Source organism: Elephantulus edwardii, unplaced genomic scaffold (assembly GCF_000299155.1).
Source record: "Elephantulus edwardii isolate Elephantulus edwardi_28Jun2011 unplaced genomic scaffold, EleEdw1.0 scaffold00106, whole genome shotgun sequence".
Lineage (NCBI taxonomy): Eukaryota > Metazoa > Chordata > Mammalia > Macroscelidea > Macroscelididae > Elephantulus > Elephantulus edwardii.
In genome coordinates this window covers 4741691-4755705 of record NW_006399856.1, presented here as the reverse complement: position 1 = coordinate 4755705, position 14015 = coordinate 4741691, and the positions used below count along the sequence as shown (strand labels likewise).

The 14015-nt window shown below is 41.4% G+C and overlaps 1 protein-coding gene across 1 annotated transcript in view; it reads right to left on the bottom strand.

Moving 5' to 3' along the window:
* FN1 (fibronectin 1) overlaps positions 1 to 14015 on the bottom strand; it is a 92042-nt gene that overhangs the window by 13895 nt on the left and 64132 nt on the right. Inside the window, exons 26-36 of the mRNA XM_006891955.1 lie at positions 13400 to 13489; positions 11613 to 11882; positions 10495 to 10611; positions 9150 to 9314; positions 8470 to 8625; positions 7559 to 7672; positions 5731 to 6000; positions 4179 to 4366; positions 2595 to 2682; positions 1310 to 1486; positions 42 to 131 (exon numbers count right to left, since the gene is read on the bottom strand). Coding sequence (XP_006892017.1) covers positions 42 to 131; positions 1310 to 1486; positions 2595 to 2682; positions 4179 to 4366; positions 5731 to 6000; positions 7559 to 7672; positions 8470 to 8625; positions 9150 to 9314; positions 10495 to 10611; positions 11613 to 11882; positions 13400 to 13489 — 1725 coding nt within the window. The remainder of the gene's footprint in view (positions 1 to 41; positions 132 to 1309; positions 1487 to 2594; positions 2683 to 4178; positions 4367 to 5730; positions 6001 to 7558; positions 7673 to 8469; positions 8626 to 9149; positions 9315 to 10494; positions 10612 to 11612; positions 11883 to 13399; positions 13490 to 14015) is intronic.

Sequence of the window (14015 nt, the reverse complement as noted above, 5' to 3'; positions counted from 1 at the left end):
CACGGATGTCACGTATTTTCTTCAGGAGAAAGCGCAATTACCTGTGGAGGCGTCGATGGTCACAGGTGAGCTCCGGGCATTGTCGTTCAAGGTGTACAGGTAGATCTTGTAGTCAGTGCCTGGCTGCAGACCTGAGATTGAAGAAGAGACGGTTTTTATCTGTTCTGGCTCAAGCAGGCCAACTTCCAAACTCATGTGCAATGGCAGGTCCCTCTACTGTTTTGTATTTATGGAGATTATGTAAGTGGCCCACATTTGACAATGCAGGATAGTCATGAGCTATTAATGAGAAACTGTCTCTAAAGAAAATCACTCAATGCAGATCAAGGCATTGACTGAAATCAATATGACAATGTAGAGCTATTTTGTAATAAGTTGCTCTCTTAGAGAATGTGGTGTGGGAAGAACCCTTATTGAGGGGGTTTTATTTTCAAGTAATAAAATACTCATGGGTTGGAACCTGAAGTCAGACTTTAAAGCTAAAAATCATCAACTGACCCTCAGGGTGGATGTTTTCTGACTACAGCTTTGATCATTATTAAGTGATGGTGTCTGTTCTTTCCAACTTAAATATACTAACAGTAAAAACTGCTTACTATTATTGGGTTTATTTTTATTTTAAAGACGAAGTTAATTTTTAAAAAACAACACAGAAAAAGGCACGATTGATCTGATTGATGGATAAATCTTATATCAATTTATCAGACAACGATTAGCTCAACTCAGGCACTCAAAGGACAAAATGTTATTTCTGAAGTGGCCCAGTCACTGAACGCTTAGCTGGTAACAGAAAAGTCAGTAGTTCTAATCCACTAGTTACTCTTCGAGAGAAAAAAGGAAGCAGGCTGCTTCTGTAAAGACCATAGCCTTGGAAATCTTATGGGTCAGGCCTGCTTTGTCCTAATCGGTCACCACGAGTTGGACTTGAACCAACAGCAATGTGTTTGCTTTGATTAAGTTTGGATCCCTGATGGAAAAGTGGGTAAGCGGTTGTTAAGAAAAAGGTTGGTAACTTAAGCCTACCGACTGCTGTATAGGAGACAGACGTAGCAGCCTTCTGTAAAAAACCATGACTTTGGAAACCCTATGGAGTTCTCGTTTTTCTTATATAATCACTACAAATTGGAATTATTCAACAGCAATGAGTCAGGGGTTTTTGGTATGGAATGGGAATATCTTCTTAAACACATAAATAGATAACCATAAAAATGATAAGTAAACGGAATCCGTTTAAGTGGTATAGTCATGAACGAACTAGTTTACACTAGTCGTAGTGGTTACCACGTGTCAGTGCAGTCAGTCTCCTGACCTGTGATGGTGTAGCTTCGGACATCGGGTCTGATGGTTCTCTGAATTGGGGCCTGGCCATTGGATGGGACAGCATCCACTTGGAAGCCAGTGATGGTCTCAGTCTTGGTTCTCCAGCTAATGGTGATGGTGGTCTCAGTTGCATCTGTCACACGGGCCCGTCTTGGAGGGCTGACATCTGCACAGGATCAGAGCAAGTGGGTTAGTGTCTACTTGGCCTGTGAAAGTGGGGTTTAGCATTTTACAGTGTTTCCTATTTAAACACCCAGTACATGCATGGTGGAAAATGCATGCCTAAAAACATGTAGATTTCCTCCTAGGACATCCAGAGACAAGATTGATGGGCATTAGAAAATAAGATATTCATCTATTATTTTTTTGTGTAATAAACAAAAGTTTCATAGACACTGTCAGTGATTCCCAGGCCTGGCTCCACAGGGTCTATTAAAGGCTCAGTAAGTATTAAAACAGATCAATTTATTCTAATGTAATAATACATATGGTACGGATGACAGTACAGTATGTAGTCTCTACAAATAATTCTGCATTGCCTTGCTAGTATTTTATTTTTATACATGGATTCATATTTCTTCTCTCCACAGATGAAATACCACCCTGTTTATTATATGAAGAAATACAGACACATGGCATGACTTCGGAGGATGAATACAGTGCATTACTAGTATGGCAGACAACTAGAACCTGGGCCTGATTTGGTCAGATATTTAGTATACTCTTAAAACATAGTAGAGAGCTGGGTGTCTCCACCAAATTTAATCTTGTGAAAATAAAGCATCTCTTGGGTGTTAGTCCTAGTTCCTAGCACCTACCACGTAACGTTACAAAGGAGTTCCTTTTTACATGCCAGCAGACCACTTTCTAGAAAGGCATAAATGGTGACAGTAGAGGGTCAGAATGATAGCTGGTCGAGTCGGTTTCCAGATGGGAATCATTCAACTCTTAATGAGCTGTTGTTGTTATGAGCCACCAAGTTGCCTGCCACTTATAGCGACCCCAGATACAGCAGCTCTGAAGCCTTCCCTGTCCTGAGCCAGTCTCACTGACTCCAACACACCTACCCTCATTGCCCCAGTTAAAAACAAGGAACACTTCACGAATCTGCGTGTCATCCTTGTGCAGGGGCTAGGCTAATGTTCGCTGTATTGTTCCAATTTTAGTATATGTGCTCTTGAAACGAGCACTCTTCATGAGCTGGAAAGTCATTCCTCATTTGCTAACTTCTGCTTATACCGAAGGGTATGGAATGGAAAAGTTTGATTACTTACTCTCTAGAGTAGTCACGACTCCCTGAGCTGGTCTGCTTGTCAGAGTGTCCTTAAGAGCATAGACACTTACTTCATATTTGGTGGCCACCTAGAAACAAAGGCACGGGAAACTTTAGCAAGGTAATATTCAGAGGAGTTTCCCCTAGAGCATTAGATCAAGACAGAGGTTATACAAGAGGAGGAAAATGAGAAAAACCTTTATCTCCACCAACACTTAGACTGACTGCACTCCTCTGCTGTTTAAATGAAGGAGCTGTGGTAGCTCTGGTGGTAACATGTCAGAATGCTAACCAAAAGGTCAGGGGATTGAACCCACTCACTGCTAAAAGATGGGCAATCTCATTGTATAAAGAGCTACAGCGTTGGAAATCCATCGGAGGGTCATCACGAGTCAGAATCAACTCACAGTATGTTACTATTTAAATTAAATGAATTTAAAACAATATATTCTCAAGGCTTAAGCCCAAAAGTAAGCATACATCCTTATATTAAGGTGAGGAAAATGACCTGACTGGTGTAACTTATGATGATGATGATGATTTTTTATCAAAGAAAATAAACGAGAACAACTTGTTGTCTCCTTGAGTCCTCTTTCTGTAGTTTCTCCCAGAATGAGCCTTATATTAAGAAGTACATCACTGTTATAAGTTTTTGTCTAATTTTCATCATGGATGTCTAGAGGACGAAATGTATTTCAACAAGGATAAGGTCAAGGCGGTTTTGTACATACTGCCTTGGAGAGGTAACAATGTTCAGAAAATGCCCAACCAAATTAGAAAGATGCCTTTAATCAATGGATATGTAAACTGAACCTCCCTCTTGCACAACTTTTGGGCTGAAAAAGCTGAAAGGATCTAAAAAGCTAGGCAAAACCCAAAACGGTTCATAAAATTCTGTCTCAGATGGCCACCTAGTAAAAGTGAAGTCTGCAGAAAGGAATTCTGCGTGATGTAAACGTCGTGTAGAATTATCCTGATGCTGAGGAGAACCCAACCACATCTACAATGGCATAATGGACAATGGAAGCTGTGAATCAGACCTCGCGGGGACCACCTTGTTCTTCCACGTCTCACAAGCCCTGAGAGACCACAGTGGGGTGTAGTTTCATTCCTCTTCCATAACACTTAGTAGAGGACAATATTTGCCTTTTCCTTGTTGGGTGGGTTTCTGAGAGATAATGGCTCCAGCTTTTGCATGCTTTGGTACCATCACCCACCTGTCAGTTTAGGTTCTTACATGCTTCTCTGATGCTGGAAGCTGTGGTGTTAGCATTGCAACCACCAGCAGAACGACCTGTTTCAGGAGAGCTTTGAGATTAAGGCTCAGTGGTCACCTTCCAAAAATAAGACAATGAAAACTCTTTGGGTCACACAAAATATTGAGCACTGGAAGATGAGTCTCTAGGCAGGAAACCAAATGCACAGTGGCCGTCACAGCAATGTACGCTAGAATGCACTGGGCAACATTCCATTCCGTTGTACTTAGGGTTGCCAAACACTGGAGCCAAGTCAATGGCAACAAACGATATACTGTGGGTGAGGATGATCTATTTCTTTATTCCAATGAAAGAAGGCCACATCTTACCATCAGTCCTGATACCACCACAGAGGTGCTGTCGGGAGAAAGGTTGATTTCTTTCATTGGTCCAGTCTTCTCCTTGGGGGTGACCCGCACTCGATAGCCAGTGAGCTGAACATTGGGGGCTACCCACTGGGCGGTCAGGGTTGTTGGTGTAATCTGAGTGAACCTCAAGTTGGTTGGTGCAGGAATGGCTGTTGGGATGGTCATTGATTAAAGGTTATCTTATAGGAAATGGGGACAAGGCAAAAACAAAGTGAACTCAATGCAGTAAAATAGAATAGCTGTGTTTGGGAAGATAGGTACCCTGCTTGATTAAGTATAGGAAAGTGCAAGAGACGTAAACTAGAGAAAATGTATTCAACATCCCTGGAAACATTTGGAGAAACAACAGGATTTAAGGTTTTAGAAATTTGGGGGGGAGGGTTGTTCTTTTATAAACAGAAAAGTCAGGCTGTTGGCCATTAAATTGGCTTTCCATTTGTATAGGAAAAGAAGAAGCCACTGCTTGCTTACTCTATCTTTGCACAGAAAACCACCGCAAAGTGTGCCATCCAAGAAAGAAAGAATGGTGTTTTTACCGTCTTTTTATTTGGACCCAGTGGCAGATATCACCACTAAATTTGAAGCATTCTCTGTGGTGCAGCCTAAGAAGAAAATCGGCTTACAACAGAAGCAGAGATGAGAAGCAAAGAGCAATAATACAGATTGTCACCTCTAGGGTTTATGTTGCCACTAAGAAACATCTTTAGTATTCTACGCTGCTTCAGAGACAAAGCAAAAGTGGATCAAACACTGGGGAAAGCGCTGGCCCTATCAATGGTTTCTGTGTGTCAGATTCATAATCCTTTAAGCAAATTATAGTCTCCACACATGAATCTAACTGAGGGGAAAGCATGTGCCCATGTGTCTTCAGAATCCTGCAGCTATGCAATGGCCCAATTGGGGTTCCTTTTTGAGAGTAAGAACTATGACGCCAAACATCTTTCCTTTCTAAACCGTGAAGGTAAAGCAAGAATAGCTTAGGGAGTAATCCACAATCTCAGTAGCCTCTCCAATGTCTTGTTTTACTGTTTTGTTTATAGGCTAACATTTCTTTCATTAGATCTATTCATATTAATATCACGTAAACTTTGTTAACCATCATTCTTGTCATTGAGAGACTCTGAGTTTTGAGTTTGAAACACGAATGTTAAGTATCATTCTTGTTAAAGAGAGTCTGTTCATAGAGAAGTTTATTTTACCCTCCTAGGTAGGAATCATAGAGCCCTGGTGGCTCAGCAGTTAGGAGCTTGACTGCTCAACAAAAAGTTCAATGCTTCAAACCCACCAGTCGCGCCTCGGGAGAACAACGTGGAAGTCTACTTCCTTCAAGGTCACAACCTTGAAAGCTTTATAGGGCAGCTCTCTACTGTCCTACAGGGCGGCTATGAGTTGGAATCCACTTGACAGCAATGGGTTTGTTTGGGTTTCAGATTACACGGGAATTTTATTTCACCCAGCAGCGCATAAAGCTGCCGCTCCCATGAGCACCCTGGTGGTGCAGTTAACGATATACCTGTGGACTGGATTCCAATCAGGGGCTGGCTCTCCATGCCATCGTGTAAGGCAACCACACTGACTGTGTACTCAGAACCCGGCCTGAGGCCTTGCAGCTCTGCCGTGTCCTCTTCACCATCAGGTGCAGGGAATAGCTCATGGATTCCATCCTCGGGGCTCGAGTAGGTCACCCTATACCTGGAAACTTGCCCCTGTGGGCTTTCCCAAGCAATTTTGATGGAATCGACATCCACATCAGTGAATGCCAGTCCTTTGGGACGATCAATGTCTGTTAGGCAAATTAATGGTAAGAGGTTATGTGAAAAGCAAGTTGTGAAAAAAGCATTTTTATCACATGCAAAGCAGTCTTGCAGATAATTTCTTTAATGAATTAAACCCCAATTAATCCACTATTAAATGCAAAATTACCAAATGCCTTCTTCATCTTTGTTGATTTAGAAAACATTCAATGTTGCATTACTCACTAAAGCACAAGTATATATGAGATGCACAGAAAAGCTCAAAAATCTCATAATGGAGGCTTATGTAAATTAATTTTAAGATCATTTATCAAAATTTATTTTTGCAATGTGATGTTAGTCCTATAGACCCAGATTTTCTAAACTTTGGAAGTGGTAAAGTTGATTTTCTTGTTATTTGTTTCTTCTATTGTTAAAAGATTCATGAGTCGCAGGCGACTCGACGGCACATAACAACAACAACAACATTGTTAAAAGCAGTCATAGCAGAACATACACCAACACAGCAACGTATACGGCGTAACTTGGGGACAATGACGACATTCTTTAAGTTGTGCAATCATTCTCCCTTTGCTTTTCCAAATTGTTCCTATTCTCCTAATGCACCTCACTGCTTCCTAGTCAGCCTTTCAAACTGCTGCTGTCCATTTCATTCCATATAGATAGTTCTTTAAAATAGCACCATGCTCAATGATGTTGTTTCATGCGGTAGAGTCGGAATGGACCCATAGCTAACCCTCTGGTGGGTTTTCAGAGGCAGTAATAGCATGGGAGGAGACTGCCCATCCTTCTCCCATGGAGCAGCTGGTGGCCTCAAACCACATGCTTTTGGGACTGCAGCTCAACTTCTTGCCACTAGGCCACCAGAGCTCCCTTTGCTCAACATAGATTTTTTTTATTTATTAAGATAAACTACTGTTTGGTTTAAAGAAGATTTGAGGGGATATATTCCATTTGACATTTAAAGATTAAGGCAGGGCAAAGTTTTAAATGTTCATCTGGTTTCAATGGATCCAGAAAATCTGGATTCCATGAGAATTTGAAAAATTCAATTCTACATTCTCCCCCTTGCCCCTCCCTTTTGAGCAGGATTATAGTATAAGTAAACTGGATTTTTAATACTAGATTCAAGTTGCTATAATCATCATTAAACTTTTCTCCACTCAGCCCTCCTCCCTTCAAGTAAGTTTCTGCATTAAGTACTGGTGCAGCCATAGTTCTCAGAGTGTTCCAAACAATAACACCTGCTTATCAACTTTACCATCCAGTCATAGAAAACAAGGTCTTAGCAAAATACTTTCGTAGATTTGCTGGAAGCAAACAAGATTTTGCTGAGGCCATTTGAGCAAAAGAACATCGAAAGCACAGCATAAACTAAGTGTGGCCTTTCCACAATTTCTTCCCTTTCAAATTAATTGGTTGGAACTGAGAAGGAAAAAGGCTTGTTAAGGGTTCCATTCAAGGTACAAACTTACACAACAGGCTGGCTTTCCCTACGTGTAATGGCAAAAGAAACACAGAGGGCATTCAGGCTCGTAGGGAAAAAAATCTGACTTTGAAAAGGGAAAATGAACTTTGGTTACGTACTGGTTACTGCTGTCTGCACCAGAGGCTCACTCTCTTCGTTTTGATTCTGAGCATATACACTGACCACATACTCCATCGTGGGCTGCAAGCCTTCGATGGTCATTTCAGTTTGATCTACAAAAGGAGTGAAGAGCAAATTCAGGACCAATGTAGCCATGATATACTTGACTGCATTATTCAAGTGACTTTAAAAAAGTCTGATGTTTATAAAAACCCCAAGATCTGGTAGCCTAGAATTTGCAGAATTATTACTAAAACAATGGAAGAGTTAGAGACGTTATTTCCTCTTAGACATGCATGTTTTAAATGAGCAGCACCTTTTCCAGATACTGCTTTTTGCAAGAACTTAAAGACAACTTTTGGGGGTATGGTAGCACAGATGTTGATAGCATTACATTCGTTCACAAGGAAGCTAATCTCAATAACAAATCACCAGACAGAAAGTCCCACTAAAGGATATGCTAAAAAATGTTCTATGCTGCCTTCAACAATTAAGTGACCCTGCCTGTGAAAATTAACTTGACTTTAGAGATATTCTTAAGGTTCTAATTATATCAAGAGAGTATATATAAAATAAGAATGATAGAACTAAAAGCATTGGCAGATGTCAGTCCCTCTTTTCCTTGGTGTTCAAGAGCAACAAATATACAACAGGAATTCAGTAAATGATGCAATCCAGGTCACTTAAGAGAGCCATGTGTCTACAAACAAGAAATATGCTTTTCCTAAAGCTTATGCTGTGAAGTGGATTGGATATAATCTTGACCCTTGTCACAAATGGGGAAACTTTAATGCACATGGTCTGAAACGTGTACAGTAGTCATGACAATGTGGCCATTTTATTCTCAAAAGCTTCTCATGGGCTCCTACTCCGTTTATCCCTTTGGATGTGAGGTGCTGACGGTCCTTACCTGGGCCTGTAGTTTTGGTTTTTGTTGGTCCTGGTCCATTCTTGGGAGTGGTGGTCACTCTGTAACCAGTAACAGGAGAACTGGAAGGCAGCCACCTGACACTAATGCTGTTGTCCTGAACATCAGTCACTTGCATCTGGGATGGTTTGTCTATTTCTACAAATAAAAGCAAGGATAAACCAGTGACGTCCCAGTGGTGTGAGTGAGGCTACTTTACTTGTGCACAGATCTGACTTATTTTTTGCTACTGATCACGTTTCCAGGTGTTTCTGTTTGAAAGAACTTAAAGGTGACTTGTGGGGATATAGAAACCCAGATCTATCATTACACTATTCACAAGAAAGTTACATTACAAGTAGGCATTTTTCTTCTTTACTATCTTAGCTTATTCATTCATTCAACAAATATGTACTGAGCATAAGTACCCTACATTTCTATCTCTTCTGCAGGTATTTGGGATGGAATTATCAATTAACAAAACAGAACAGACATAAGCCTTGACCCTCAGGTTAATTCCTTTTGTATCTGGCTAGAAAATGTGTTAGCAATAGTTATTCCTTTGCTTTATTAAAAAGAAAAAAAAAGAAAAAGAAAAGAAAATCAATTCCACCATGAAGAAAATATCAGGGGAGAACTGCCTGAATAACCCTGCATCACCTGAGAGCAGGGGTCTGTTGTACCTGTTCTGTAATCAATGGAAATTGGCTGGCTGCTTGCTGGGCTGTCCCCACGGCCAGTGACTGCATACATGGTGATGGTGTAATCAACTCCAGGCTTAAGGCCACTGATGGTGGCTGTAGACTTGCTCCCAGGCACAGTGAATTCTTGGGCAGGGCTGTTTCCACCTGTATGGAAAGGAGTTCGATCAGAATATGAGGGGTGCTGTTGATTTAAGTGAATTAATGTATTGAGAGCAGTTTGCTGGAAAGGAAACCCCCAACTTATTCTATAATATTATACTCAAATGACAACAAAAGCTTTACAAAAACCTTAAAAAAAAAAGCAGCTTGTAAGTCACCCCTCAATGCTCATTTTTCTCTTTTCAAGAGTGCTATTAATAGACCCTAAACAGAAAGGTGTATTAAAGCATGTGGTAAACTTTGGTAAGTGGGGAAAATTGCAGTTAATGCTACTTTAACATTTTAGCTTTAAAATGTCACTGAGGTTCAGTTTAACAGTAGAATGGGAAGAGAAATTAGCCCTCAAAGCTAGCATTGCATACTCTGTTGTTTTGTTTTGTTTTTTATAAAAAGGAACACTTTCACATTAAGATTTAGAAAAGTAAAAACAGGAGAATAGAAATCACTGATGACATCTTGGTGAAATGTATTAAAATTATTTCTCCCTCAAGTCTATCATCCCACCTAGGTGAACTATATTAGGAAAAACCAGGTGACAGGAGTCAATTCTGGGCTGTGGTCTCCCCGCACGTGTCAAAGCAGAGCGGTGCTCCACAGTGTTCCCATGATTCCTGGTGGTGTGTGCGTAGCACTTGGTGCTGTCAATCAGTGACCAGTCACAATGTGTTGGAACCAACTCAACTCCAGTGAGCAAGTAAGGGTCTACTTTTCAGAAGCAGACCACCCAGTTTTCTTGGGAGACCTCTCTGGGGGCTTGAACCACCAACCTTTCAGTTGCCAGCTGCAGCAGTTATTTGCACCACCCAGGGAGTCCTCGTCACATTATGTCAATAGCATTTCATCTCGATTTTCCCATTAAGTTCTTTGCCATTGAGTCACCTCATAGTGACCGTACAGTATAGAGAACTGTCCCAAAGGGTTTCTAGGGTCACAGATCTTGACAAGAGCAGGCTGCCACGTGTCCCCCACTGAGTGGTTGGAACAGTCACGGCTTAGTACTTCACCACTGTCCCACCAATCATGCCCCACCTGTTCTCAGAGAACACAGGGCTCTGTGGAGTGGGAATTGGCAGTTAGTTACATTTCCACTCTCAAACTCCCAGGTTACTAACCCACAAAGGAATCCGACCTGAATGGAGCATGAGCTGGCATTTGGGTCACTCACCTGATTCTCCATAGGTGATCCTGTAGTACCTCACTGTGACGGCAGGGGCGTCCCAGCTGATCAACACGCTGGTGGGAGTCGTGGCAAGGACTTCCAGGTCCCGCGGGACATCAGAAACTGTAAAAAACATGGGGGTGTTTTCATACCTGTAACTTCCCAGTAATTCACTCTCAGCTTGCTGGATGCTTGTCTGTATGACTTTTCCAAGCAATAATGTGACTACTCAACAAAATCAGCAGAATTAAAAATCACTGGGCCTCTCAAGGTGAGAGTGAAATGATGATTCCCAATTTAGAGAATATCTTTTCCCCCTCTCCTTTTTACTTTGAAGAATTCAGACCAACAAAAAAATTACAGAGTAGAACCAAGGATAAACTATCCTTCACTTAAGAGTGCCATGTGCCCCTCTCTCTCCTTGGTTCATCCATTGAGGTTAAAATACAGTGGTCATGCTGACATGCCACCCTGCTGGCCTGACCATACACCCCTAAGAATGACCTGGGTACTAACATTCACAGTGACACCTCTGAGAACTGGAATACAACAGGTCTGCCTGGCCGGAAGGTCTCAGGTTTTCGTCCTTTGACTCTGCTTTTAGTGAAAAATATTTGCATTTTCCTTTTCTGACAGGTTATTGCCTTACCTCAATTCTGGTTTTCACAGGATTCACTGTATGGCATTTTATGAAAAAAATACTAACCATCAAATTTTCTATTTTTAGAACAAAAGCTTAGAGTCGTGGTTAGGTGCCCTCAGGTAGACTATGACTCACAGTGACCCTATGAACCTGTTCCATCTTTATGATCTCTACCATGGTCAAGTTCATTGTTGCAGTCACTTCATTAATATGACATAGAAAGACCTAAATCATTGTTGGAGTCACTTCATCAATATGATGACATAGAAAGACCTAAATACCCAACTTAAGTGAGAAACTTCTTGTGATACAGAAACTCAGCTCTTCAGCATATTCTGAGAGATTCGCCCTTCCATCCTCTTGCTTCCTTTCCCAAGTTTCAGATCTATAATCCAAGATATGTTAACTTGACCACAAAAAGGTGTCATAAATAATACAACTGAATTCTTCGACTTGTCTTGAGGATTAGAAAACAAGTTACCTGTTGATTGCTGGCCAACCAAGTAGGGGCTTTCCTCTCTGCCATTGAGGGCGACGATGCTGACCACATACTCTGTACCCGGGTTGAGGTTGGTGAGGGTAATGGAATTCCGAGAGGGTGGCACGCGGTCTTCCCGAGGTCGCCCTCTGGCGTTCTCAGGATGATGGAGGATCTTGTAACCAGTGATGGTGGCGCGAGGAGCCATCCAGTGCACAGTGAATGAGTTGGCCATGATGTCCGAGAAGTCGATGCCAGTGGGAGAATCCAGACCTGGTTTTTTTTCCCCATGGAGAAGAGGAAGAGACAGAGAAAAAACAAAAGACAAAAAAGACACCATCAGTTTAGGAAATGAGAAAGAGTCAATGGGAGGGAGCTTGGCATACACACAATGATACAATATTTCGGTCTGGTTGTGGTTGTTTTGTGGGTTGGGGTTTTTTTTGTTTGTTTGTTTTTTATAGTCATTTGTCATACACATCTGGTTATGAAGCGTTTGAGACACATAAATATTTCAAAACCATAAACAGCTTAAATAGCCAACTCAAGCATTCTTTGTGTTTTCTTTTACTAAGTATAGAAATCCAAATAATTTATATGGTCATTATAGTATGCTTCTTCTGAAATATAGCTGAAGTTAGGTATTTGAGATTGTCTGAGACTGTAGAATTTAAAATGCTTATGTGTTACAGTATTCTACATTTCTTATGTTTCCCAATAAAAGGCAAGACCTGCCACAAGCCAGCATTCTTTGGCACATAGCCAGCTTTTTGTGCCCTGAAGGTGCCGATTTGTCAACAGAGGTTTAAAACTAAATAAGACCTGATTCTGTACGAATGGCAATGCAGGTAATTCCTTGAGAAGTAAGACTTTATCACATTAAAAAAAAGTCAGAGGGAAACAAACAACAACAATAAAAAAAATTTTAAAAAATCAGAGTTAATTTTTATATCAAATCACTTAATTTCTTTGGAATTTCTAGCTAATGTCCCTGATGGTTTTAATGGTCACTTATCCTAACCAGTAATATGGTCAAAGGGGAGCTGATGGCAGCACTGTCCTTAGAAAGAATTGCTTCTGACACAGAGGTCAGACCTCTTGCACTGTTCAATTCACCAGCTGCTGCAATCTCCTCCCACTGAATTTACAGACTCGGTAACCCCCTGGGGGGAAGGCTCTTATTCAGTTCCAAACAGACAGTAATGACAAGAGAATCTGCTCAAAACAACTGCAGACAGTTGTCATAACTCCCCTTTGAAAGCAGGTGGACTGCAAACAGATCAATGAGGGCATTAAACTGCACTTTTCTCAAAGGGAGGAAGGAACATTCCTATCAACGAAAGATGTAATACTTAGGAATTCAATCCAAATCCCTTGGTATAGAAAATGAATGTATGATACCAAGTGGAAAAAAAAAAGAGATAAATTAAGTATTGAGCAAAGTAGGAAAAATACTTTGAAGACAATGAGCACTGAGTCATCCATTAAATATAATCACCTGAAGAGAGGGCAAGTCTATCCTCCCATAAATAAGAGAACACACCCACTCTTCTCCAAAAGGCTAGGTGACAATATTTCAGGACTCGTATAGATCATCTCTGGAAGCGAATGAGTACACACCCTCTCAACAGTTGAGTATAAAGTCTCTAGTATATTTTTGACAAGGGATCCATAATGCCGTTGCCACAAAATACAAAGATGTGTGGTTTTTCTAAGACAGGGCATTTCACTCTGCTATTTAAAATTGGTCAGCAAAAGAGGCTTGATCCTCATATGGTGACCTGACTCACCCGTCTTCTGTCTTCCTTTAAGCGGCGTGCTCTCGTGCTGTTCGTAGACACTAGAGACGCTCACTAAGTACTCCGTTCCCGGCAGCAGATCTGGAGACGCAAGCGGAACATAGGTTAACCTTACATATGGAAGCATGAACGACCAAGCACTCCCGGGACCATTTCTACTGATGAAGTATGCGGGCGCCCGGTCCCATTACCCACTTAGATCTAAGTGGATGTGTGCACCTCCAGATGGTCTGTAATTAGAAGGTAATAAAGAAGGGTCGCCTTGCCCTCCAGCATCTCAAAGCCCTGTCATCCATCGGTCCCACCTCCGCGATTGTGACTCAGGCCACACGCCACGAAAAGGCAGCTGGCTGGCCTGATTTGCAATTTAGGAAAGAAAAAAAAAGAATAGCTACAGTATTAACAGTAATATTTCTGCCATCCACTGAATGTCATTTAAGGATGCCTAAGCATCAGAGAGTTGGACAATGACCAGGGAGGATAGAAGGAGAATTGATACCTTTGAGATGTGGTGCTGGAGAAGAGTATTGAGAATACCATGGACTGTTAGGAAAACAAACAGATTTGTCCTGGAAAGGGTTAAACCGGGTGGCTCCTTGGAGGCAAG